The 27,248-nt window shown below is 50.4% G+C and overlaps 1 protein-coding gene across 2 annotated transcripts in view; it reads left to right on the forward strand.

The window, feature by feature from the left end:
* Positions 1 to 27,248, forward strand: part of OLFM2 (olfactomedin 2) — a 62,260-nt gene that overhangs the window by 13,382 nt on the left and 21,630 nt on the right. The window contains exon 1 of one of the 2 annotated variants that reach the window (XM_065874040.1): positions 1,099 to 1,233. The exons of the other annotated variant lie outside the window; for it this stretch is intronic. Within the exon in view, the coding sequence (XP_065730112.1) occupies positions 1,099 to 1,233 (135 nt within the window). Of the gene's footprint in view, positions 1 to 1,098; positions 1,234 to 27,248 lie in introns of those variants that run through there. 2 annotated transcript variants of the gene reach the window in all.

The following is a 27,248-nucleotide window of genomic DNA, read 5'->3' on the forward strand; positions in this document are numbered from 1 at the left end:
GGCTCTCCTCCTGGCGGCCTCGCCGCCCCGCCGCCGGCAGGTGCGTGGGTGCAAAGCTGGGGGCACTGCACTCCCCCTTCCTTCGAAAGGGCGGGCCCCGGAGCTGCTCCCTGGGGTCTGGAGGAAGGTCCGAAGTATCAGTTCCCCGCCCCCACCCCTAGTCCAAGTTGTGAGTGGAGATCCAGCTGGGACTTGCCGGCAAAAGGCTAGCTCCCGTGTCGGCCGTCCGGGGTTGTAATGCCGCCCCCTGGAGTCATGGGGGTCCTCCTGCTGCAGAAGTGACCCCACTCCCCATATCCCAGTAATCGCCTGTTGCTTTCGGACCTGCCACTCTGCGCTTCCCTCGTTCGGAAACAACCAAGCGGTCCCCAAAGTGGTCCTGGTACCAGGGAAGCCCCTTCCCCGAGGGAAAAGGAAACACTTGGCCACCCGATTCAAGGGAGCGCACTGGAGCCCACCGCCCCATACCTGCTCTCCCGGGTTTTAGTGAGCCGGGGTCGGTGTCCTAACAGTAGGTGGGTGGGGACTTGCCGACTCCGGCCCCCTGCCAGCTTTGGGTGCACGGGGTGGGGCGGCTGCCCATTTAAACGCAGGCCGAGCGCCCGGGGCTCTGAAAGGGGCTGTGAGCGGAGGGTGGCCCGGGAATACCTCGCTTCGGGGGGCAGGGGCGGGAACACCGCTGGGGGCGGGGCTGGGAATGCCGCGGCGGTGGGTGGGGGGCAGGTGGGGAATACCGCCGGAGGGGGCCCCTTGCGGGGTGGGGCGATCCCGGACAGAGGGGTTGAAAGGCCGGGGGAGAGGGGTGGGGACAGCCGGGGCGCCGCCCGCCCCCCGCCGGGCTCCGGGCCGGAGCCGTGACGTCACAGCGGCTGGAAGTGCCCGGCGCGGAGGCTGTGGGAGGCGCGGGAGGGGGTGGGGGGGGCCGAGGCGGCGCTTTATAAACGGAGCCCGCCGGGCGCGCCGAGCCGCAGCCCGCGTCCCCGACCCGCCCCGGCCGGCCCCGGCCCCCCAGCTCGCGCTCGCGCCCCCTGGGCGGCTGGGTGGCAAGGGACCGAGCACCAGGCGGCGGGCGGCCGCGGGGCATGAGGCGGGGGCGCGATGTCGGTGCCGCTGCTCAAGATCGGGGCCGTGCTGAGCACCATGGCCATGGTCACCAACTGGATGTCGCAGACGCTGCCCTCGCTCGTGGGGCTCAACGGCACCGTGTCCCGCGCGGGCGCCTCCGAGAAAATCGTGAGTGGCCGCCGCGCAGGGGGCGCTCCCGGGGGGCGTGGTGCTCGCGCCGCCGCAGCAGCAGCCCCCGGGGGCCCCCGCCCCCCAGCTTCCCGGCGCGCCCGGCCGGGGAGCGCCCTCCTGGGGCTGGGGGCTGGACGCGGAGGCGGAGGAGCCCTAGGACCCGCAGCCACCTCCGCGCCTTTTATTATTGTTATTATTATTATTTCTTATTATTAGTGTGCAGTGTCCGAGCGGCAACAATGTACTAGGCTCGTTCAGGCCCCGGGGCGCAGGCGGAAGGGCTGCGGAATTCAGCCTGGTCCCGGCTGAGTGGGGCGGAGCTGGAGGGTAGATTCGGGCGGCCGGTTGGAACCCTGCCTCCGAATAGGGAAGTCTCCGGGTCTCCGAGGGTCTCCACCTTCAGCATCTCTCCCTGTTTGTGTCTCGGTGTCTCTGAGTAGCCCCTTGTCTGTCTGTCTCTCTCTCCCTCTCTTCTCTCTCTGTCTCTGTCTCTCCCCGTCTCTGTCTCTATGTCTCTCTCTTTCTGTCTCTCTCTGTCTCACTCTATTCTTTTTCCTCTGGTTTGCGTCTCTATTTTCCTCTCTGTCTGTCTCTGTCGCGCTGTCTCCGACTTTGTATCTTTTTTTTTTCTGTCTCTCCTTTTCTCTCCCCTGCACAACACCCCACCCCCTGCATCTCCCTCCTCATTACCTGCCTCACCACGTGCTGAATATTTATTCCCATAACTGACCCTCCGTAGGAGGCCCGGTCTCATACTGGGGTGGGAGCCGGGGCTGGGGCTCATGCTGCCCCCAGAAACTGCAGGATTGCCCCTTCCCCCGTCCCATCCTATCCTCTTCTATCACCTTCATCCTCCAGCTTCCCAAGCCACAGAGTTTGGCTGGGGGGTGAAGGGGGGCAGGATGTGTGTGTTGGGGGGCACTCCCTCGGGGTTAATAATGGGGGTCCTGGGGTCCTGGGGAGAGGGGAGGAGACCTCCTCCACTGCAAACTTCCCTCAGCCTCCTCCAGATACGTCCCTTCCCTCCCATTCCTTACCCTCTTCAATCTGGTTTCGGGACTCCTCCCAATACCTGGAACTGGGATTCATGGGGGCTCCCTCTCTTGCTTGATGTTCCGCCAACTTCATCAGCCCCCCTGTTTAGCCTCCAACTGCCACCACACTGAAAACTAAGAGGTCTTTCCTCCCAAGCGTTGTGGGCAAGTGGAGAGGGGGGTGCCCTGTGCTCAGGCTTAGTCCAGCTCCTGGAGGGAATTGTCCCTGGGCTTGGCCCAGGTGAGGGCTTGCAGTTTAAATCCTCAGAATTGAAGCCAATGTGTGAAACAGTGTTTATCTGTGTGTCTGTCACATCAAGCGATATTTGAATATGTCCTGGTGTATCTGTCTATGCATGGTGTGTGTACGGGTGTGTGTGTGAGTGGAGGGTGTGAGAAAGTGTATGTGCTTTGCTAGCATGAGGGCACAAGTGTGTCTGCCTGTATATGAGGGTGCATCCCAGAACGAGTGTGGGTGTGTCCCTGAGTACTCGCTATATCTGGGTGTGGATGTATCTGCAGTTGTATGTCCCTGACTATGGGTTTGCATGTATGTAATTGCATGTGTGCATATAAGTTTATATACACGAGTCTGAGACAGACTTCTTGCTATTGCCTTCTGAGGGGGGGAGAGAGATGGTGTCTCATTGAAATCAGAAGCCAGATTCCCCTCCCCTACCATCTAAAAAGTTTGAGTCAGTGTAAATGTGTTCATGTATTATGTACAGCATGTGTGTAAATGAGAACATGTATGTCTGGGGAACGTGTACATAGTGTATAAGAGCATGTCTCTGAGTTATGATTTTGTGTGGGTATATGTGTCTTTGCAAATATGTACAAGTACATGTTTTGTGCATATAAATGTGGACATGTATGTCTTTAGAAGTGTGTGCGTATATGTTCAAGTGTGTATCTGTGAATGGTCTATGAATGGTGTGTGTGCCTAGTTTGTATGCATGTGGGTGGATTCCTGTGTGTTTCATGATTTTTCTGTAAGTGTGAGTGTGTGTGTGTACCCAAACTGACCTGGTCTTCACTCTAGCCCATCTGTAGCTAACAGGACCTTGATTCAATGCTTCCATGAAATCACCTGCTGAAAGCTAATAGTTCTCCCATTCCTGAACCCCACCCCATCCCTCAGTCTCACTAAGCCTTGCCAGAAGAGCTCTATGGAGTGAGATGCCAAGTAACTCAGGGTAGCACCTGGGAGGGGACTGTGACATGAGGGTGCTCAGGAAAGTGCCTTGGGAGTCTGATAGACATAGGTTGAAATCCAGACTTTCCCTTAACTTGCTCCACGACTTGCACTCTGGCCCAGTGACATCACCGTTCTGAGGTGTGGTTTCCCATCTATGAAATGAGAATGATAATTCCTACCTCACAGAACTGTTGTGGGTAAGAGGTCTACCATCCAGCCCTTCATCCATCCATCCTTCCATCTATCTCTCCATCCATCCATCTTTACACTCATCCTTTCATCCACCCATCCATCCGTCCACTCACCTATCCATCCATTTACCCATCCATCCATCTCTCCATCCTTCCATCCATCTCTCCATCCAGCTCTCCACCCATCTATCTTTCCATCCACCCATTATCCATCATCTGTCTCTCCATTGATTCTTCCACACATCCATCCTTCCATCCATCCATCCACCCATTTTGTTTATTCAACAGAATAATTGAGTACCTCCTCTATGTCAAGTGTGTATATGCTTGAAAATCCCAGCTCAGTGCCTGACATAGTAAATGCTCAGTTAGTGACAGGACTCTGAGTCAGATGAATCTGGGTTTGAATTCTGGTCCTGCAATTTACCAGTGGTATGACCTTGGGGAAATTATTTAATCTCTCTAAACTCCAATAACCTCATTAGTCAAGGGGAGTTCAGAGTCCCCATTAAGCCATAGGATCCATGAGAACATCTGTGTTTTACTCACTATTGAACCCTAAGCCCTGATGCAGAGTAGGCCTACAATAAATATTTGTCAAGTGGCTGAATCAACAATCACATCTTCATAAGGATTCCATCTTCAAATGGAAAGATAGCTGGGTGCATAGTAGGTGTTCAGTAAGGAGAGTTTGCTCTGTTTGACATTGTAGCCAAGCACATAATAGGCGTGGAATAAATATTTGTCAAGTGTCTAAATCAAGAATGCACCTTCCTAAGGATCGGGGAGAACAAATGGAAGTGAGGAGGCACAGGGTCGATGCTCAGTAAGGAGGAGTTGTGCGAAGCTACAGACCACCGACGTGGGTAAGCTGAGGGGTTCTGGAACCCAGGTAGTGAGAATTCCCAGTCATGAGGCAGATAGCTGGATGCTGGTCTGGACTTTAAAAACGATCTCTGTGAGGTAAGGGTGAGCCCAGACCCTCAGGCCATTCTTGTCTCTGGTTTCCCCTCCCCGATCTGATCCAGAGAAACAGTTTAGCATTCTGAGAGATTCTGAGAGATGGTGTTACAGATCCTCCCCGAAAGGGGGGCGGGGAGGGAGAAGCTGCCACTGCTACTACCTTTGGCCAACTCCCAGCCGTAAACCATCCCTGTGGGATGGAGCCTTCAGTGGAATGGCTTCTCACCTGAGGGGTCATAAATTCAGAACCAGACTAAGAATTGTCAGCCCCGTGGCCAGCAGCTGCCGTCATTACGGGGCCTGAAGTGAGTTACCTGCATCCTGTATGTTATGCCCTTGTCCATCCCCTCCTCCTTGAGGGATGGATGGAAGGAAGGGGAGATGGAGGAGGGATATTCTGTTTGGGGAGGACCCTTTTCCTCATGGGAGGAACAGGGAGGGTCTGAGCAGCTATCATCAAGAGGCTGTTTGAGGACTTCCCAGTAAAAACCAAAGTTCAGAATCTATGTGTTTTCTTGACAGTTTTCTGTGCAGGGGGGAAGGACCCCAATACTCAGGAGCAGTCAAGAGAGGCAAGGTAACGCTGCCATAACAAGTGGCCTCCTATCTCAGTGGTTTCATACTGCACAGGTTTATTTTGTGCTTGAAATATGTATCCATGTTGGCTGGAGAGCTCTGTCCATGGTCGTCATGGACCTGGAATGGTGGAGGCTCTATGGTGACATGATCACTGAAGCGGGGAAAGGAAGGTACAGCGTAGCCCCCACTGGCTCCTAAAGCTGTTCCCTAGAAGTGACACGTCACTTCTGCTCACATTTCATTGGCCAACACAAGTCACATGGCATGCTTAACCTCAAAGAGGGTGAGAAGTGTGGTCCTACTATGACCCGGACAGAGAAGAGTGGCCCAATATTTATGAGCAACCCTAAATACACTACTGATCCCCTCTTCCTCTTATTCTACAACAAGAATTCTCTTGGAGGGTATCTCCATTCATTCATTCACTCACTCATTTATTCAACAAATATTTATTGAGCACCTACTATGTGCCAGGTGCTATTCTAAGTGCCAGGGATATGACAGTGAACAAAACAGACAGAAATTCTTGTCTCTGTGGAGCTGACATTCTAGGGCAGGGTGGGGGAGAAATAAATAAGTATACAGATAAATTTATAATACATGGTGATACATGTACTTTGAAGAAGCATAGAGCAATATAAGGGGAGCGGAGAGTGCTGGGGGGGACTATTTTAGATTGAGTAGGTGACATTTGAGCAGAGATCTGAAGGAAGTAAGCAGAGGGAACAGCAAGTGCAAAGGCCCTGAGGTGGGAATATGCCTGAAATTTTGGAGAGTCAGTGAGGAAGCCAGTGTGGCTGAAGCAGAGTGAGTGACATGGGAAAGTGAGAAGAGATGAGGGCAGGGAGGTGGTGGGAGCCACATCATGTTCGGAGGAGAGGGACTTGCAGGGATTTTAGATTTAACTTGCAACTTCACACGCATTCCCTCTCCTCATTTCACGCTTTCCTTCTCAACATGCACTTTTAACCTTCTAACATTCACGGTGTAGTTGACATTTATTTTGTTGTCTGATTCTCCCCACTGTAATGTCAGCTCCATGAGGGCAGAGATTGTTTTAAAAATCCATTTATGTTGACAGTTATAGTTCTAGTGCCTGGCACTGGGTCTAGCACATAGTTGGTGTTCAATAAATACTTGTTGAGTGAATAAATGGGATGCCAGGGAGGATGCTAAGCAAAGGAGGGATGAGACTTAACTCAGGTGTTCACAGTTTTTCTCTGGCCCCTGTGGGGAGGACAGACTGTAGGAGGTGAGGGTGGGAGCTGGGAGACTGGGGAGGTGGCCACAGCACTGATCTAGGTGAGTGATGATGGGGGCTGGACCAGGGTAGGGACCAAGGAGGTAGAGAAAAGTAGGCGTATTGTGGATTTGACCCACACCTGCCTATTCACCTGTTCCTAACTGTGGACTTATGGCTTTTGCTCAAACATCTCAATATGTCAGGAAATATTTATTCAGCGCCTGCTTTGTACTGGGAAGGGTCCTAGACTATGGAATATAGAGATGAATAATGCCCCAACTTCAATCAGATCGCTGTCTCATCAACAATACTTGTGACACGACACGGTATGTGTAGAGACAGAGATATTTCTGGAGTGCTGTTGGGGCACAGAAGAGGGGCACTGAAATCAGCCAGGCTGCAATGGAAGTTTCTTGGAGGTGGTGATGTCCAACTGAGTCTTAAAAGTGGAGAAGGAACTGGCCAGGTGAAAACAGAGCAACGGCATTCCAGACAGAAAGAATAGCACGGACAAAGGCTCAGAAGTGAGGAACGTCCTGTTGAGGACGGACACTGCAAGCTGTTCGGAGTTGCTGAAGACAATGTGCCAGGTTGGGAAGAGTGTGGAAGTGGCCTGAGTGGCCAGAGAGGTCCATGTCACAAAGGGATTTGGACTGAGGTGTCTGTACTTCATTCTGAGTGTCAAAGGATGGGAACTTGAAGGGGTTTGGAGCAGGAAAGGAATATGAGGCTGTCAGTTGCATTTTTCAAAAGACCTGATTGTTAGAAAATCCTTCTAGATTGTGAGTATGAAATTTATCTCATTTTAACATTTTCCTGTCTCACTTGCACCAAATCTAAACTCCTTACCCTGGCCCAACTTGGTAAGCCTCAGTTTCTTTATCCATAAAATGGGGATAATAGTAGATTGTACCATATAGCATTGTGTTCAGCCATGTGCCTGGCATGTGGAAGATGCCTATAAGGTTCGCTATTATTATTATCACTAGACCCCTGCCTGAGTCTCAGATCTTGGATCACTCTTCCATCCCTTGCTGCTTTTCCTGCCTCTGGAACTTTCCACCTGTTCCCATCCTCTGGGAACATCCTTCCTCCAGTCCTCCCTCTAGCCAGCTCCTTCTCACCCCTCCTGTTCCAGCTCAAATGTCACCTGCTCAGAGACAGCTCCCCTGACCACCCCAGCTACAGTGTCCCCACTTTATTATTTGAACCTGTTCTATTATCTTCTCAGTACTCATAATGATCTGAAATCATCTTGGTAATTGTTTGTTTACCACCAACAGAACGGAAGTGCCACCTGAATGAAAACTTTGTCCGTCTTGTTATTACTGGGATTTTCTCATTTGGGGCCATAGGTATTTCCTGAACGGTCTCAGTTCTGCCCCATGAGACCACTGCCCCTTTGTCCTCCCGGTGAAACTCCTGAGCCTTGATGAGTATTTCTGTGACCACTTAGTCTTCTCCCATTGCTCAGAAGTGTCTGCTTCTTATAGTTTTTTTTTTTAATCGTGTCTTTGTTTCTCAACCCTTCTCTGTTTGAATGGATGTCCAACAAATGTGCACATTGTCACTTTCTCCATCTCTGTCTCTCAGTCTATGTCTGTCTGTCAGACATAGATCTTGCCACCAGAGAGCAGAGTCATCCCTGACTAGCAATCACTGAGCTCTTCTGTGTGCCAAGTCCTGTGTTGGGGGCTGGGGATACAGCAGTCAACAAGAGAAACTTGATCTCTTTCCTCACAAAGCTTCATAGGGAGACACAGTGAACTTGGAATTGTGCAAATGGCTATATAATTAAAGATTGGTGGGGGCCGTGAGGGCAGAAAGTTGGGAAGGGTTAATCAAGGAAAGCTTCCCTGAGGAGGTGATGTTTGCCCTGAGACATGAAGGATGAGTAAGAGTTGGGCAAAGACAGAGCTGGTAACGTGGAGGGAGAGAGGCCAAGAGAACAGGGTGTGTGAAGGTGTTGGGATGGGATGGCAGGTGGTGTGTGAGGATCTGGCGAGATAGGCAGATACCTGACTACCACTCTAGACCCCAAGCTTGATGCAACACATAGAAATGGCTTGAGATGCTGCCTTTACCCATACGGTCGGCACCAACAACAGCACCATGGACAGCTACCAAGGGAGGGTGGTCTGGGCTTTGGGGCTGCTTGAGTGTAGTTAAAACTGGCTTCCTCCTCTTCCAAAGGGAAGCTCTGGTTTCTGCGTCTTGGTGTCTTCATGCCCCCAGCATCCTTCTCACCTCCTGCCCTGGGCGGCTGACGCCTCTTTGTGAAACTCCAAGAGAGGAGCAACCGCAAAGCTGGGCGAGGAAAAAGCAGGCTTCTGGGGGAGGCTCAGGCGTTTTGAGAGAGTCTAATGTGGCGTTGGGTGTGTTTGTGTGTGGGAGTGAAGAAGCTGCCACTGGGAGATCTGAGGGACCAAGCTGGTTCTCAGTCCTTGTCTCTCTCTGTCTCAGCCTTGATGCTTCTCTATTTTTAAACTTTGTATTTTGAGTCTGTCTCTGTGTGTGTCTCTCTCTCTCACATATCTCTGTCTCATTAGTTGTCTTTATTCCTCTCTGTCTTCACTCTGTATCTACAACATATGATAGACGTTCAATAAATGTTTTTTGAGTGAATTTTGATTGTTATCTCTCTCTGCCTGTGTCTCATGTCTGCGTCTCTTTGTCTCTATCCTGCTCTCTGTTTTCTCTCCATCTCTGTCTTGTCTCTATCTCTGTCTCTAAGTCTGTTTCATCCTTTCTGTGTGTCTCTATCTCTATGTGTCTCTATGTGCCATCTCTGCCTCTTTGTGTCTCTGTCACTATATCTCTTCCATCTCTGTCTCTCAGTCTATGTCTGTCTGTCAGGATTCTGTTTCTCTCTCTCTCGAATTCTGTTTCCATATCGCCATAGTTACTGTATCACGGTCCAGGACCCTGACAGGGAGTTGGGGAGAGACTCAAATTCTCAGACCTAAGAGGGCTCCTGAGACAGGACAGGGCCAGAATGTATGTTGGGTGTTGGGCAGGATTCAGTGAGTGGGACAGGATGAGCCAGACCAGCATCAGCCCTTGAAGGCCCTGGGGGTGGGGGGACAAGGGAGGAGATGTTTGTACCCCTGGAGGTGCTGGGAATGGGGGCCGAGCTTTGATTTCAGCCCCGGGGTAAAGGGTGGGTGGGTGCCCAAGCTCTAAGTGACCCTGTGTCCTCCCCCACCATTGCCACTCCCCTCTGCTGCCCGGGAGGGCATCCCTCTAGGACCCAGCCACCAGGCCCCAGCGCTGGCTCCAAGATGGAACAGCTGTCTGGGCTGCAGCTGCAGAAGCTCATTTTGAACAAGGGAGATGATTGCAGGAGTGAGTGGGGGAGGGTGAGAGACGGGGAGGGTTGCAAGGGCCAAAGAGGAATCAGGCCTGATGGTTGCTGCTGCTGCAGCGGGTATGTTGCCCAGGAGATGGGGAGACTGGGTGAGGCAGAAAAAGGCAGAGGGAGGTCTGTCGGCCCACGCGCGGTCCATCTGTCTGCACTTCTGGTCCTCCCTCGTGTGAAGTTTTTCTGCCTGTCTCTGGCTGTCTCTCCCTCTGCCTGTATTTCAGAGCTTGCATCTCTGACTCTGCCCGTGTCACTTAGACTCTGTGGTTCTTGTTGTGACACCTTCTGCCCTGTATTTCAGTTTCCCCATCTCCCTGTCTCTCTGGCTGCCACTCCGCCTGGATCTCTGTGTATCTCTGAGCCTCCTCGCCTGCCCCTCGGTGTTGTCTTCATTATCAGAAGCACGGCTAAGTCTCCAGCAGCCCTTCGGACTGCTCTTTCTTTTGTTGTCATTTCTGCGATACTCAGGGGTTGGAGACAAATAGAGATGGCAGGTTCCCAGGAAATGATGGAATCGTGTCCTTCCATAAAGGGATATTTACAAAGGTATCTCAATTAAGAGTAATTAATTAAGCGAGTCACTTCCCCTGCCCTCTCCCCAACCCTGAGGTCCCGCAGCCTCCTGGGAGAAAACCAGCCAATGACTGGATGGCAGTCAGGTGCTCAGGTAGTGTCTCAATGTTTAATTTATAACAGCCTTCTCCTTGCTGCCCTATCAATCCATCCGGAAGGGCAAGGTGGCCTCAGGCGCGTAGACTCAGGCAGAGGCTGGAGACCTGCTGGTCCCCCAGAGCATGCAAAGGCATGTGTGCATATGTTGGAGCCTGCCCTGCATGTCAGGGCGTGTTGGGGTATGTCTTCATGGCAAACATGTCCCTTCGTGTAAGGAGAGTCCGATGGCCACCAGGCATATCTGAGCACACGGGACATGTTGGAGCAGGTCAGAGCGTGTCTCTCATGTGGGGAGTGCCTGAGCATGAGGACCCCAACAGAGGATGTGGCACATGGCAGGGCACAGGGCACAGGACGGCTCCTATGCCATGCAGTGAAGGTCTACACTTGCAGGTTAAGCATTTTTCCTCAAGTGCAAGGCAAACTATGTCTTGCAGGACCCCCCTGGCAGGGATAACAGAGCCATAACAATATCTACAACTTCCAGGAGGAACTGGTCACTCCCACCCACTGCCATCCCTGCAGCTATTGCACTCTGAGTTTCCACATCCCCTTCAGCACTGGTGGGTCAGGAGAGTTGAGTTCCAGCTCTTTTTTTTTTTTTTGCAGCACCGCGTGTGATGTGGGATCTTAGTTCCCTGACCAGGGATCGAACCCGTGTCCCCTGCAGTGGAAGTGTGGAGTCCTAACCATTGGACAGCCAGGGAGTCCCCGAGTTCTAACTCTCGATGCACTATTTGCTCCTCTGTCCTCTGTAGTTTCCCTCCCCCAGTGCATGGCATCAGGGTCCCCATTTCCCCCATTGCTACAGTCCTACCAGGTCCCTTGGGATTACTTCTTACCTCTGCCTGCACCTTCCCACCCCACGCAGTCTGTTGATGCAACCCTCAGTGTAGCTCCCATCAGAGCGATGCAGCCTAAGATATAATGACAAATCTGGAGATACAGCCCTTAGTGTGATGCCAGGGTAGTGTCGGGGCCATAAACTATCTTGAAATCTGACTTCAGTTCTGCAGACAGGCACTGGCTGGGACATTTGGTGCAGTGAGAAGGAAGAGAAATTTGCTCATTCTGGTGAATACGTTCTCTTGCTGTTCCAGGAAACAAGGATTCCCCAGACCTGTTGGCCGAAGCTGCCTCCATTAGCCCTTGTAAGTGCCATGTGACCTCAGCAGAACACCAGGCTTATTAGTAAAGCATAAATTCTTCAGGAATATTTCAGGACTGACTGCAATGCTAATGAGTTAGTCGGGGAGACCTAAGAGCGCAACTGACAGAATGTATACAGATGTCAGTTCCTACTGAGAAGAGTGTAGGAATGTTCAAGGCTACAGGATGGACACGAATGGACCTGGAGGATTATACATGGAAGGGTGTGGGGGTTCTTGAAGGGACACAGATGTGTAACATGTTTGTGGCTTCTGGATAGACATACACATATGTACATGGCTGTCCAGAATAGCACACAGAGGGTCGTGGGTATTTAGAGGGGGGCATTCCCCTGTGTGATGGGCACACCGTGGCAGAGCTGTTTGTGGGTTTAGGCAATGTGCATTTACATATGTGGCTACTCTTTGTACATATATAAAGAGTCCTCATGCAGACGGACTCGTGGGCTCACAAATTGTACACAGAATATATGGGAATAGAATGCTTGTGAACACATGTAAATGAAGCGAATGTACATGGCTATGGACAACAGTGCAAGAGGCATGTATACTGGCACTTGCTCACTGATGCACACCGGCGTTCGCTTGAATTTACACAAATGTGCACCTATGCACATAGCTAGTCACTGATGTATCCAGATGTTCCATATGTGTCCGGAACGTAGATGCTCACGGGTGCCCGTGGATAAACATGGATGCCCACAGACAGTCACAGAGCCCCCTGTGTACCCCAGTACCCACATGCCACTATTCTGGGACGCAAATGACCAACTCCCTCGCAAATTCCCCAGATTCCTGGCAAAGTGAGATCTCAGAGCAACAAGAGTGACCTTAGAACTGCCCCCAGACCCTTTCTGGAGGACCACGGAAGGGATGTCTCAAGTCACGTGAGTGCCTGGGTGACCCGGCAACGCCATCCAGGAACACAGAGCCCTGAGCCAGCCTCTCGCAGGCTGTCTTAGCTGAGATTCTCACCTGTTTGACCTCCGCCTTGCGTAAGGGCTAATTATGGCAGCCAATGCTCAGAAGTGGCTTAGAGTAGCGCCCAGCATGTTAAGGAGCATCATTACCATTGAGTAGAAATGTTACCACCATTGTGAATATTCTCCTTGAAATGCAGAGAGATCCTGGTCCTCTGCATTTCAGTCCTGGCGTCCACCGCAGTGTCCCACCAGCGTTTCAGCTTCCTCTGTTTCTCTCCTGCTCTCGTTTGAGAGAGTCAGTCAGTCCATTAAAGCCGTGGTTTCCTCTCCCACTGTGCACTCTTCCCTGACACCTCTCTTCATTCTCATTTGCCTCCAAGCATCACAGTTCCAGTCTGTCTGCCTGGGGGTGGGTGGGTGTTAGAGAGTCTGTTTGGAATATAGAGCCCCCTAAAATGGGCTGGTGAAATAGGAGCTTTAGATAAAGAATGGAGGGAGTCTCAGAAAACTCAATAGGTGGGGCTTTAGGGACTTGGAAGGCCGTCATTCACGCACTCATTTAGCAATTCAGTTAGCAAATATTTATTACCCACCTACTAGGAACCAGGTGGACAAGATAGACAGGGTGCTTGCTCTCGTGGAGCTGACATTTTAGTGGGAAGAGACCAGTAACACACAATGAGAACTTATCACCCAGTAAGAGCTCTGTGCAGACTTAAACCAGGGTGAGGGATGTGGTGGATGTGGGGCTACTCTGGATTCAGGAGAAAATCCCCACTTTCCTGTCCTCCCCTCCACTCTGGGGGCCCTTCATTTCTGCACCCCTCACTTCAGCCTGCCCATGGCTCTGGTTTCTGCAGCCCCCAATCCCCCATGCACCTTCAGCTCCAGGGCCCCACTGGCTCCATACCTTTTCATTGCTTTGACCTCCATGTTCCAATTCCATTTCCCTGGACTGGAGGATTTGTCTCTTTCAACTTGTATCAGGAATCCACTTGTTGTCCAATTTGCCAGACACCTTGGGCACTTGGGAAAGCAAATACATAAACAAGTTCATTTTGGATAGATAAGTGCTGTAATAAAAATAACAAGAAGTAAAGTAATGTGACTGGGGAACCTCATTTTGTCAGGACACTGGGGTAGCCTCTCTGGGGAGGTGGCTTTTTTCCCAGCTTTATCGAGATATAATTGACATATAACATTGTGTAACTTTAAGGTGTACAACAAGATGTTCTGATACATGTATGTATCACAAAATAATTATCACCGTAGGGTTAGTTAACCCCTCCATCACCTCACATAATTACCATTTTTGTGTGTGTGAGGTGAGAACATTTAAGATTTCTCTCTTAGCAACTTTCAAGTATATAATACAGTGTTGGTAACTAGAATCACCATGCTATACATAATATCCCCAGAACTTATCCATCTTACAGTTAGAAGTTTGAAGAGGTGACATGTGAACACAGATGAGAAGGAGTCAGTGGTGGAAAGAACTGGGAGAGGAGCATTCTGGGAGAGGGAAGAGCATTCTGGGAGACAGAAGAGGATTCTGGGAGGAGAGCGTTCTGGGAGAGGGAAATGACTGGGAGAAGAACATTCTGGGAGAGGGAAATGACTGGGAGAAGAGCATTCTGGGAGAGGGAAGAGCATTCTGGGAGAAGAACATTCTGGGAGAGGGAACCACAGTGCAAATGCTCTGACATGGGAAGGAGCTTCTTGCCTTCTGGAAAGAGGACCAGGTGGATCTAGAGGAGGAGAGGATAAGGTCTTATAGCTTGGCAGGGGACACTGCATGCAGGGCCTCACAGGCCAAAGTGAGTTGTTGGGTTTTATTCTAAATACAGTGAGAAGCCACTTGACAAGTTGCAGCGGAGAGGGGAGCCATGATCTGATTCACATTGTGTAAAGATCCCTCTAACTTCTGTGATGGGGAATGGATTCTAGGGAGTGAGCATGGAAGCAGGGAGATCAAGGAGGAGGTGACTGCAATGGTCCAAGCAAAAGCCAGTGGTGGCTGGGCCGGGATTGAAGCATCCGGAATGGTGAACAGTGGGCAGATTTGGCACATGTCTTAAAGTAGAGCCATCAGGACTTGCTGATGGATCAGATGTTAGGGGTAAGAGAAAGTGAGGAACAGAGAAATGGGGTGATGTTTACAGAGAACCAGAGGCCTAGGAAGCATTTCTAAAAGACCCCGGGAGGACCAGAGCAGACCAGATACCAGCTGGGTCACTCTGCCTCCTAATAGCCAGGAAGATATAATGGCCTGAATCCCCTTCTAAGATCCATGGAAGGCCATTTATTCCCCAAGATTCCCCCACCCCCTGGAGGGCCTATATTCTCTTGGTCATCCCTGCCTCTGACTTCCTGCTTCTATGCAATTATTATTCTTCACTTGGTGTCTTGTGTCTTTTGGTCTCTGCTCTGACCTTTACCTGGACTGAGAGCTCAGTCCTTGAGGTCATGGAGAACCTCAAATGCCAGGGCAAGTCACCTAAACTTAATCCTGAAAGCATTGGGGCCATTTACGCAATCATTAATTTATTCAACAAGTACTTTTGAGGACCTACTGTGTGCCCTTGCTGATGAGCCAAGCAGTGCGTGGAACCTCCTTCGCAACAGGGAGACAGGTAACGATCAGATATTCACAGAGAAATATAAATTGCAACTGTGATAACAGCTTGAGGAAAAGATTCTTGGTGTTATAGGAGATTCTAATAAGGGGATTTGATCTAATCTGGAAGGTCAGAGGAAGTAAGAGCTGAGATCTGAAGCAGAGAACAAAGGGTATTCCAGGCAGAGAGAATTGCTTATGCAAAGGCTCTGAGGTGAGGGAAAGTGTAGGCAGTATAACAGAGCAAAGAAGGCTTTGGAGGGGAAAGACAGTGTAGGATGAAAGCAGAGAGGTAAATAAAGGGCAGACCTGCAGGGCCTTGTGACTTTGTTAAGGAGTTTTATCTGTATCCTAAGAATAAAAGGTGTCTACCAATAAGGTTTTGGTTGGGAGAATGATATCATTAGATGTGCCTTATAAAATTTCCCTACCCTCCTACACTGTTGCTGGGAATGTAAGTTGGTGCAGCCACTATGGAAAACAGTATGGAGGTTCCTCAAAAAAACTAAAGATAGGGCTTCCCTGGTGGCACAGTGGCTGAGAGTCCACCTGCCGATGCAGGGGACACGGGTTCGTGCCCCGGTCCGGGAGGATCCCACATGCCGCGGAGCGGCTGGTCCCGTGAGCCATGGCCGCTGAGCCTGCGCATCCGGAGCCTGTGCTCCGCAACGGGAGAGGCCACAACAGTGAGAGGCCCGCGTACCGCAAAAAAAAAACCCCAAAAAAACACTAAAGATATTATGGTTTTCTCAGGGTACCTAGAGTCTGCCATACAGAGTGAAGTAAGTCAGAAAGAGAGAGACAAATACCGTATGCTAACACATATATATGGAATTTAAGAAAAAAAAATGTCATGAAGAACCTAGGGGTAAGACAGGAATAAAGACACAGACCTACTAGAGAATGGACTTGAGGATATGGGGAGGGGGAAAGGTAAACTGTGACAAAGCGAGAGAGAGGCATGGACATATATACACTACCAAACGTAAGGTAGCTAGCTAGTGGGAAGCAGCCGCATAGCACAGGGAGATCAGCTCGGTGCTTTGTGACCGCCTGGAGGGGTGGGATAGGGAGGGTGGGAGGGAGGGAGACGCAAGAGGGAAGAGATATGGAAACATATGTGTATGTATAACTGATTCATTTTGTTGTAAAGCAGAAACTAACACACCATTGTAAAGCAATTATACTCCAATAAAGATGTTAAAAAAAACACAAAACTACACTAAAGATAGAGTTTCCATATGATCCAGCAATCACACTCCTAAGACATATATCTGGACATAACTCTAATTCAAAAAGATACATGCACCCCTATGTTCATAGCAGCACTGTTTACAATAGCCAAGACATGAAAACAACCTAAATGTCCATCAACAGATGAATGGATAAAGAAGATGTGGTGCATATATACAATTGAATACTTCTCAGCCATAAAAAAGGATGAAATAAGGCCACTTGCAGCAACATGGATGGACCCAAAGATTATCATACTAAGTGAAGTAAGTCAAACAGAGGACAGATATCATATGGTATCACTTACATGTGGAATCTAAAATATGACACAAATGAACTTATCTATGAAACAGAAACAGATTCACAGATATAGAGAACAGACTTGTGGTTGCCAAGGAGGAGGGGGTTGGGGAGGGATGGATTGGGAGTTTGGGCTTAGCAGATGCAAACTTATGTATAGAATGGATAAACAACAGTGTCCTACTGTATAGCACAGGGAACAATATTCAATATCCTGTAATAAACCATAATGGAAAGAAATACGAGAAACAAAAATTCCCTGAGGCTCCCATGTGTGCAGTGGACTGGTAAGAGGAAGGGTAGAGCAAGGTAGACCAGATAGACTTTCTGGATTGTGAGGGTGGCTTGGACCATTGAGTGGTGATAGAGAGTGGAGAACCTTGCATGAGTTGTAAAAATATCTAGGAGTTAAAGTCAACCAGACTTAGTGAGGGAGTGGAAATGGGGGTGGGGATAATGCCTGGGTATCTGAACCACTGGTCTGGGGGGATGGAGAAGGTGACATAGGGAGTATTGAATGAGAACTGGGCTCAAGAGAGAAGATCTTGCATTTCATTTTGAGAATGTTGAAACTGAGGTGCTTTTGAGATGTCCAAAGGTGTTGGGCGGAGGGGATCAAGGAGTCAGATGTATATATGGATTTGGAGTTCTAAGGACGTTAATGCATACAAGTGATGATATAAGATTTGGTTAGAGGAAGCATCCTTAGAGAAAGATTGACGTAAAGAGAGAGCCTAAGGCTGAGTCTAGAGCAGTGGTTCTCAACCCAGAGATGATTTTGCACCCAGGGAGATATTTGGCAATGTCTGGAGACATTTTGTTGTCCCAACTGAGAGGGGATACTAGCGGTGTCTAGTGGGTAGAAGCCAGAAACGCTGCTCAACATCCTACAATGCACAGAATTGTTATCTGGCCAAAATGTCGATCGTGCTTAGGTTGAGTTACCCTGGTCTAGAGTAACATTTAATGGCCAGGTAGAGGAAGATGAGTCTGCAAAACAGATGCACTGGGGTAGGAAGGAACCATGCAAACATATGTGATGGCAGCCAAGAGAAGGAAATATATCAAGAAAGGGACAAGAGTCAACAGAGTTGAACCCTGCTGACAGGTCGAGAGACATGGTGGGCTGAAAAGCATCCACTGGATTTAGAAACGTAGAAGCCATGGGTGGACTTTGCAAGAACTATGTTGGTCGTATGATGGGGTCAGAAACTAGATAGGAGCAATGGAGGTGCGAGTTCAGGAAGTGAGGAAATGGAGGCAGTTAGTGTAGGCAACTAAGAAGAGGAGCAGTAGACAGATGGAAGGAGGAGTCAAGTAAGGCATTTTCTGTTTTCATAGGAGAGACTTGAGTTTATTTAAAAACCAATGAGAGGGCTTCACTGGTGGCACAGTGGTTAAGAATCTGCCTGCCAATGCAGGGGACGCAGGTTCGAGCCCTGGTCCGGGAAGCTCCCACATGCTGCGGAGCAACTAAGCCCGTGTGCCACAACTACTGAGCCTGCACTCTAGAGCCCGCAAGCCACAACTACTGAGCCCACTTGCCACAACTACTGAGTCCACGTGCCACAACTGCTGAGCCCGCGAGCCACAACTACTGAGCCCACGTGCCACAACTCCTGAACCCACGTGCCACAACTACTGAGCCCGTGAGCCACAACTACTGAACCCATGTGCCACAACTACTGAGCTCACGTGCCATAATTACTGAAGCCTGAGCACCTAGAGCCCGTGCTCAGCAACAAGAGAAGCCACTGCAATGAGAAGCCTGCACACCACAACGAAGAGTAGGCCCTGCCCGCCGCAACTAGAGAAAGCCCGTGTGCGGCAACGAGGACCCAACACAGCCAAAAATAAATAAATAAAATAAAATAAGATACCTTGGAAAAAAAAGAGAAAGTTCTGCTAGAGAGGGAGAGATTAAATATGTAAGACAAAGACAAGTAATATGATAGATAGATAAGTATAGACAAGAGACAGATAAATGCAATACATTGTATAAGAAGGCAGAAGAGGACCAAGGCGAGAAAAGCTGCATGATCCTTACACGATGAAGGGCAACTCCTCCACTGTAACAGGAGGGAGGGGCTGGGATGGGGCAAAGGTTTGTAAATCATGTCAGGGGAGAAGAGGGGGTTCCATTTTATGGCTCTTATTTTCCCTGGGAGGTCAGGGACCGTTGGAGGGGAATGGAGAATGTTTTGAGCCTTCCAATGTAGCTGGAATTGCCCGTGATGGTGTGCAGGCCTTCCCCGTGGTACACACCCATGAAGAAAGCCCTCTTCCACGTCTCTTACTGAACTCCTGTCCTGAGGTTTGGCATATGAGCCTAGAGAGAGATCAGATGGGGAGTGGGGTGTCCAACTCCAATATTTATGAGGTAAGACTCATGATGGGTTCTCGTAAAGTCCCCAACTCTTGAAGATTAATGCTCTTTGTAATAACTTATCAAGAAAGCCTTGTAATAAGCCTTGAAAGACCCGTAAAATCCACTCTAGTGAATTTTAGATAACGGCATTGGAAAAATAAAATCCCCCTACCCTTGTTAATCCTGGAACACACCTATCATTTGCAGTGGACATTCATTCAAGAGGCCTGAGCACTTGTGGGGGAAGTGATCCATGAGTGGGGAGATGCTCAGGAAGAGGAAACTTCAGCTGTTTATTTCCCACCTATTGTTGAAAGCTGAACTAGGGCAAGGTGGGCTCAGATACTAAGATAGACCTGGGGGAAGCTGGGTTCTGAGGTAGATCAGGCTCAGCTCAGGTCCTGAGACTGGAGATTATTTCAAGTCCTGGGGCAGAGCAGAGATACACCCCTGAGGTCTTAAGATACTCCGTGGTTGACCCTGAGACAGGAGCCCAGGAATGAATCCAAGTCCTGGGTGAGTCAGGGCTACAATATGAGTTTGAGAGAGACAAGGCCAAACCCTGGTCCTGGGATAGACAAGAGTTGAACCTGAGTCCTGAGATGGTCCAGTGCTGAACCTTAGAGAGACCAGAGCAGAGCTTACGAAGATCCAGACAGAAAATGGGCTTCTCTTGGGAAAGCTGGGGAGAGCAGGCTTGCCCTCGGGGGATCTCCCAACCTGTTGAGCCACTTTGCTCTAACTGGTGAGAACCTCTTTGATTAATGTCCATTGTAAATGACACGGCATATCCCAGGACTAATGAGGGGGAGTGAATTTTATTTGCCGATGCCAGGTCATCCTAAGACCCAAGTCGGAGCCAGCTCAGGCCCATAGGCCCAGAAACATGCTCGGCAGAGCTGACAGCTTGGGAATGCCCAGGGTAGCCAAGCCTCCCCTCCCTTCATGTTTTTTGTTTGTTTGTTTTCGTTTTTGGTTTTTTTTTGTTTTTGTTTCTCGGGGTTTTTTTGGCCGTGCCGCACACCTTGCAGGATCTTAGTTCCCTGACCAGGGATCAAACCTGGGCCCCGGTAGTGAAACCACTGGAGTCGTAACCAATGAACTGCCAGGGAATTCCCCTCCTTCCGTATTGACTGTGACCCCTCTGATGGGGACCACAGGGATGCTGTGAAGACACAGGCTCATCACACACAGGGGCTCATGCATTCACACTGCAACAGATACACACAGCGCACAAGCCCATGCATGTGCCTCAAACACACAGCAACGTGCTTTGCACAAATACGCACATTGATACAGCTGCCATATACAAATCCTCACACACACACACACACACACACAGAGGCACAGACCGCGTCACAAATACACTAGCCTCCCACACCGTAGTCATAACACTTTCATATGTACAACAGTGGCACTACTCCAGGGGATGCGGTGTTCTCTGAGAACAGTGTCCCCAGGAGTTGTGCATGCAGTGCCTCGCCATTCACATTCACGTTTTCTTACCCAGCTGCAGAGTCTTGCACAGACTTACTCAGTCCCTGTTTTATACACTGATACGGGCAGCCGCCTACAGTTGCTGATGCTTTCACACTTAAGCCTGTACATGGCTACACACTCACGTGTGTTCTTGGCCACACGGACACAGGCGTGCCACTCGTCCATCTCACGCACTCTCAGGCTCTGTGCTAGTCAGCGTAGGCGAGGCTGTGCTGCGTAACACACAGTCCCCAAGTCTCAGGGGATTCGCGTGACCAAATGAGCGATTGCTCATGCTACATGAGGGCTGGCAGGGGTCTCTGCCTTGTGTGGCCACCTGCTGGAGGCTTCTCATCAACACACAGTTCCGCAATTCCTGAGGCAAGAACGTGGCAAATCACACGCTGGATGTTAGAGCTCTTAGCCGGAGGTCACTTCCATTCACATGGCGTTGGCTAAAGGATGTCCCAGGGCCACGTTGGAGAAGTACAGTCCTATCATGTGCCCAAGAGAGAACTGGAAATTGTGTGAACAGTTCTATCAGCTGCCACAGTCTCTTACACATTCAAAGAGTTAGACATTCACAGAGGCAGGCCCATGCATGCACATTTTATTTCTTCCCATATGGACTAGTCTTTGGCACCTGTTCTCCTCCATGGGACGAGGCAGCAGGCCACACATGCCCTGCCCATAGTTTGCCTCCAGAGCTTCATTGTTTCATGGCACATCTGAGGGGTCTTCTCCTCCCTCTTGAAATGCGGGGTCTCAGGGTAACAAGTTTCCAAGCCCGTGCTATAGTCAGAGCTGAGAAAACAGCATACATACCTTCTCTTTCCCCTGGGGAAGAAGAATAATAGGCATTGGGGGATCTCCGTATTGACCTAGAACCTTCCCCATCTTGCCAACTGCAGCTTGGAAAAGGAACCCCGAGGGGAGAAGGCAATTCCAGAGAGACCCCAGTCCTCTCCATCCACGTGTCCTCCCATCGCCACCAGGACCCTCTCCTTCCCCTCTCACAGCCCGCCCCATTCCTCCTCTGACTACTTAAATATTCCAAGGCAGGAAACTCATGAATATTTATAAGGGCCTGGCAGTGAGGGAGATTAAAAAAAAAAAAATTGGAATCTATGAACCAGGATCCGTCTATAAATAATCAGGCCCGTGGCTGGCGGGGCTCTTCCCTCACCCACCACATTCCTTCGACTTCAGGACCAGCCCCATCCAAGCCTCCCAGAGCTACCCCTTCTCACCCCCCACCCCCCCACACACAGCTTGGCTGTGGATACATGAATCCGCATCGTCTGGTGCACTGTCACACACACACACACACACATCCCCACACAGCTGAGCACACAGACACACATTCGCACCTGCCTGGGATCTAGCCCATTGCCTCCTTTCCACACAGAGACACGCACTTGCAAAATCGGCCTGAACATGTCCAGGCAGCCTCTTCCTGTGTCCACGTTCAGACAAATACAGGCATTTAGGCTCAGACCCGCACACACAGCACAGAGTCGCACACAATCACACACACCCAAAGAGATGCCTGTGGACCACTCCCTTAACCACAAGCCAAGCATGGCGTTTCCCCTCAGTGGGCCTCGGTGTCCTTATCTGTGTAGGGGGACACTCAGAGTCCCTGCCTCATAGGGAGTCGTGAGAAATTTTTTAAATTAAATTAATTTATTTATTTTTGGCTGCATTGGGTCTTTGTTGCTGCACGCGGGCTTTCTCTAGTTGCGTCTAGCTGGGGCTACCCATCGTTGAGGTGCGCGGGCTTCTCATTGCGGTGGCTTCTCTTGTTGCAGAGCACAGGCTCTAGGCACTGGGCTTCAGTAGTTGTGGTGCATGGGCTCAGTAATTGTAGCACACGGGCATAGTTGCTCCGCAGCATGTGGGATCTTCCCAGAGCAGGGATCAAACCCGTGTCTCCTGCATTGGCAGGTGGATTCTTAACCACTGCGCCACCAGGGAAGTCCCGGGAGTTGTGAGAATTTTTTAAAGTAAAAAATGGATACCTGTTGTGTTCAAGGTACTATTCTAGGTACTGGTGAAACAGCAGTGAACAAAAACAGATGAAGATCCCTGCCTGACATTCTGGAGGGGAACAAAACATTAATGCATAAATGATGTCGTGTGTTGGAAGCTGATAAAGAAAAGAAGGCAACGGGTGGTGCTGAGACATTCGTAGTTCTGACTGGAGCAGAAGGGGTGTCAAGGAGGCCTCTTGAAACAATGACATTAAATAAAGGCGTTGGAAGGACATTCCAGGCAGGGGGAATAACGGGTGCAAAACCTCACATAGAAGCGTGCTCGGGGTGTTGTAGGAACAGAGAGGAGGCCTGTGTGGCTGGAGCAGTGAGTGAGGGGGAGCATGCAGGAGGCGAGGGCAGGGATGGAACAGGGACAGACTGTGCAGAGCCTTGTGGGCTGCAGGAGGACTTTGGCTTTTACAAGTGAGGTGGGAGTCATAGAGGCTTCTGAGCAGAGGAAGAATATGATCTGACTTGTGCTCACAGGCGCCCTCTGGCTGCTGCAGGGGGAACACACTGTGGGCGGCGAGGGTGGGATCCAGGGTACCAGGGCAGAGACGACTGCACCAGGAAGATGCCCATCCAGAGCGGGAAAAGTGCATAGATTCCGATTGTAAAGAGGTAAGAGAAAGAGACAGTTAAAGCTGTCTCCAAATGAATGCATTTAAAGGATTCATTCTTTATTTCCAGAAATGTTTATTGAGCACCTACTGGGTGCCAGGCACCGTTCTGGCTTGAGGACACAGCAATGAGCAAAGCAGTAAACATCCCTTGGATGCTGCCCTTGGAATGTTGACAGCATCACGGGGCAGACAGAGGAAGCAAGATAAATTTTAATGTAGGGTCAAGGGGCAGTACATTTTATGCAATAAAACGCAGCAGAGGGGCGAACCTTGGGGAGTGATAGGGGCTGCACATTGTAGGTTGGGTGGACTGGGCAGAACTGGGGATACATTTTGACGCGAGAGCTGTTATCAGGATTGGATGATAGATGGCGTATGTAGGTGGAAATGACAGAACCTAGTGCCTGGGTGTGAAGATGAGCTTTGAAGGGACACCCACATAAATACCCTCTTCTGTTGAATGTTCATTGTTTTCCCCCATCTTAGGTTGGGTTCCTGAGAAGCAGAACCCAAGACAGGGATTTGGAGCACATGACTAATTGTGAGTGGAGGGTAAGGGAAGTGGGACCAGGGAAGGGGACTCGGGTACATTCCAGGCTTGGCCTGATCCACAGGGTTGGGGGGAGCTCTGGAACGTAAATTGTACCGCAGAGGGATGGGCTTTTGGACCCCTGCATCAATCAATCATTGGCTGGTCCTGGGGGTGGGGGATGCCTCCGAGGCATCTCCAGTGTGTGGTAGCTCCCCAGAGCCAAGGGCAGGTCTCCAGAGAAGGTCACCAGTGCTAGCTGTGAGCCCCCACTCTCAGCAGCTGTGGGGTGGGTGTGCCCCATTATAAGAAGATTTAGGCAGAGCCCCAAGAGCATTGCCTACACCCCAGGCTCCAACAAAGAGGGTCATGGGAGCACCAGGCATTTATGCCAATCACAGCGCAGATGTCTGACACCAGAACCCGTTCTCAGCTCTCTCAGGATGAAAATCAGGCCAACTTGGCACGGGGGCTCCCCTCACACAGCTGAGATCCTTTCCGGATTCATTAACTGCTCGAGACTCAGCTCTCCACTGCCCAGACTTGCCTGGGAATTGCAGAAGGGAGCTGTGAGGAAGAGATGCAGCCCTGAAACAGATCCGAGTAGCTCATTTCATTCTCCCGTGGTCCTGTAGGAAGGCACTGCCATCGTGCCCATTTTGCAGATGTGGAAATGGATGCACAGAGAAGTTAAATCACTTGCCAAGGTCACACAGCTAGAAACCAGAGGAGCCAGGATTTGAACTCAAGTCGTTAGGATCTGGGGTCTATGTGCTTCTGAGCTACATTCAACTGCCTTAGACCCCACGCCCCCTTCAAAACCCAAAGCCCCTGTATCCACCCTGAGAGGAGTGGGAAGAAAGGAGGAAACCCTGAGAGAATAGAACAGAGAATATGTGAAGGGTGGGGGAGAAAGAGGTCACCTGGAGGACTTGGAGTGGGCAGGAGGCACTCATTCATTCATTCATTTGTTCGTTCATTCATTTACTCCTTCATGTCCTGGTGATGCCTGCCTACTCTGTCCAGCATGTGCTGGTGTTGGGACCTCAGTGGCAACGAGCACCCAACTCCACCCTTTTGGAGCTCAAGGCCTGATAGGGCACGCAGACACTCATCCAGGCAAGAAAATGTATCAGATATAAGAACCTTGTAAGAGGGAAGGGGTAGGGATTTTGGAGACACACACAGAGGGGATTCTGACCTGTCTGCGGGGATGGGGGAGGCTTTTCAGAGGTGGTAATGTTTACTCTGAACCCTGAAGGATGCAGAGAGTTTGGACAGCCCTGGGGTAGTTGGCAGGAGGATGGCAGAGTAGAAACACCAGCATCTCTACAGCGCCACAGAACTGGGTTTGTAATTCTAGCTCTACTATTTAATATACAGAGCAAGCAGCACCACCTCAGGGTTTAAAAAATATTGTACAAATATTTATTGAACACCTACTATGTGCCAAGTGCTGTTCTAGGCATTGGGAACATGGTAGTGACCAAGGTATAAGGTCCTTGTATTTGTACACTTCTCATGCACTACCCCAGCTAACAAATGTATATAGTATGATTTCTTCCACGACAAGTACCAGGCAGGGAGATGGGGACTGAGAAGATCTTCTTTAAAGAGGTAATCAGGGAAGCCTTCTTGAGGAGGTGACTTTTAAACTTAGGTGACTTTTTCTTTTCTTTTCTTTCTTTCTTTCTTTCTTCTTCTTCTGTTTTTTTTTTTTTTTTTTTTGGCCATGCTGCATGGCTTTCAGGATCCTAGTTCCCCGACCAGGGATTGAACCCAGGCCCCTGCAGTGAAAACGCCAAGTCCTAACCACTGGACCACCAGGGAATTCTCATAAACTTAGGTGACTCTTAACTATGGATAAGAAGGATCCAGCATTATCACTGTTCCTTCAAAGACTTATTATTGTGAGGCATGAAATGGGACAGTTGACTGAAACAGATCCTCCCTAAGTGTGTAGCTTCGTAGTTAAGACAGCTTTAGAGAGAGGCAGGCTGGGCCCTGAGTCCTGTGGGCTGGTCATTTACATGGTGTCCCTCAGAATCATTCCTTGCCCTCCCCTTGTTTTTGGTATCAGAGGGGGGTTGACCCCTGAAAACTACATTTCCCAGGTTCCCTTGCTCACTGGCTTCCTGTTAGACTTGGCCAATGGGAAGCCGTGGTGGGAGTTGGAGGCGGGAGGAAGAGAGAAGTCAGGGGATTTCTACCCCTGTTTATTTGCTGCAGGCAGTGGCCTTGTTGCCCCTCCTTGGGTCTAGCTCCACTAATCCCCTTTGCCCTGCCGCCCTGCAGCAGTTTCTTCTTTTTTTTTTTTTGGTCACGACGCGTGGCATATGGGATCTTAGTTCCCGACGAGGGATGGAACCCGTGCCCCCTGCAGTGGAAGCACAGTCTTAAGCACTGGACCGCCAGGGAAGCTCCCAATCCTGCAGCTTCTGACAAGTTGCTATTCTTTTGATCACTTCACCTTCCGCACCTACCCCATCCAGCCCTTCTGGGTCCTCGGCACCACACTCCCCATATTAAATTCCCTCCGTGGAACCATCTAGCATAGCTTCTGTCCCTCAACAGACTGATGGCATGGTAGGCTCTGCCCCCTGCCTTTCCTCCCTGACCTTCAGCTTAGGACACCCCCTACATCCCACAACTGTCGGGAGGTGAATGGAGGTGATCCTATCAGGAGCTGACCTTCCACAGTTCTTAAGACGTATGGTTTGAAGCTCTATGTGCTCAGGCACTCATTTACCTCCACCACAATCCTAAGAGGTGGGTGCTGCTGTTAGCCCTGTTGTTTTGTTTGTTTGTTTTGTCTTCATTGCTGCGCACGGGCTTTCTCTAGTTGTGGCAAGTGGGGGCTACTCTTCGTTGTGGTGTGAGGGCTTCTCATTGTGGTGGCTTCTCTTGTCGCAGAGCACGGTCTCTAGGTGTACGGGCTTCAGTAGTTGTGGCTCGCAGGCTCAGTAGATGTGACGTGCGGGCTCTAGAGCGCAGGCTCAGTAGTTGTGGCGTACGGGCTTAGTTGCTCCGTGGCATGTGGGATCTTCCCGGACCAGGGATCGAACCCGTGTCCCCTGCATTGGCAGGTGGATTCTTATCCACTGTGCCACCAGGGGAGTCCCGGCCCTGTTTTATATATGGGAAACCGAGGCACAGTGAGGTTCAAGGCCCTTGCCCAAGGTCACATGGCTGGGAGGTGGCACTAGGAAGTCCCTCACGCACGCACATGCCTGCATAGGACCTGGCACACGGACGGCACTCGGCAAGGCTGGTGATAATGATAATCATTACATGTAGAGCTGGTCTCTGGTGAGTGCCAAGACTAGAGGTGATGCTGAAGCTCCACCTTGGACCAGTGCAGGAGCCGGCAGTCACAATGCATGCTGACTGAAGGTCCTTCTGAGACCCATGACCTGGTAGAACAGTCCTCGGGCTCCTGCTGGCTTCTGTCCCAGCCCTGGTGGAGAGGGGGCAAAGGGCCTCTCTACAGCAGC

Source organism: Phocoena phocoena, chromosome 3 (genome assembly GCF_963924675.1).
Source record: "Phocoena phocoena chromosome 3, mPhoPho1.1, whole genome shotgun sequence".
Lineage (NCBI taxonomy): Eukaryota > Metazoa > Chordata > Mammalia > Artiodactyla > Phocoenidae > Phocoena > Phocoena phocoena.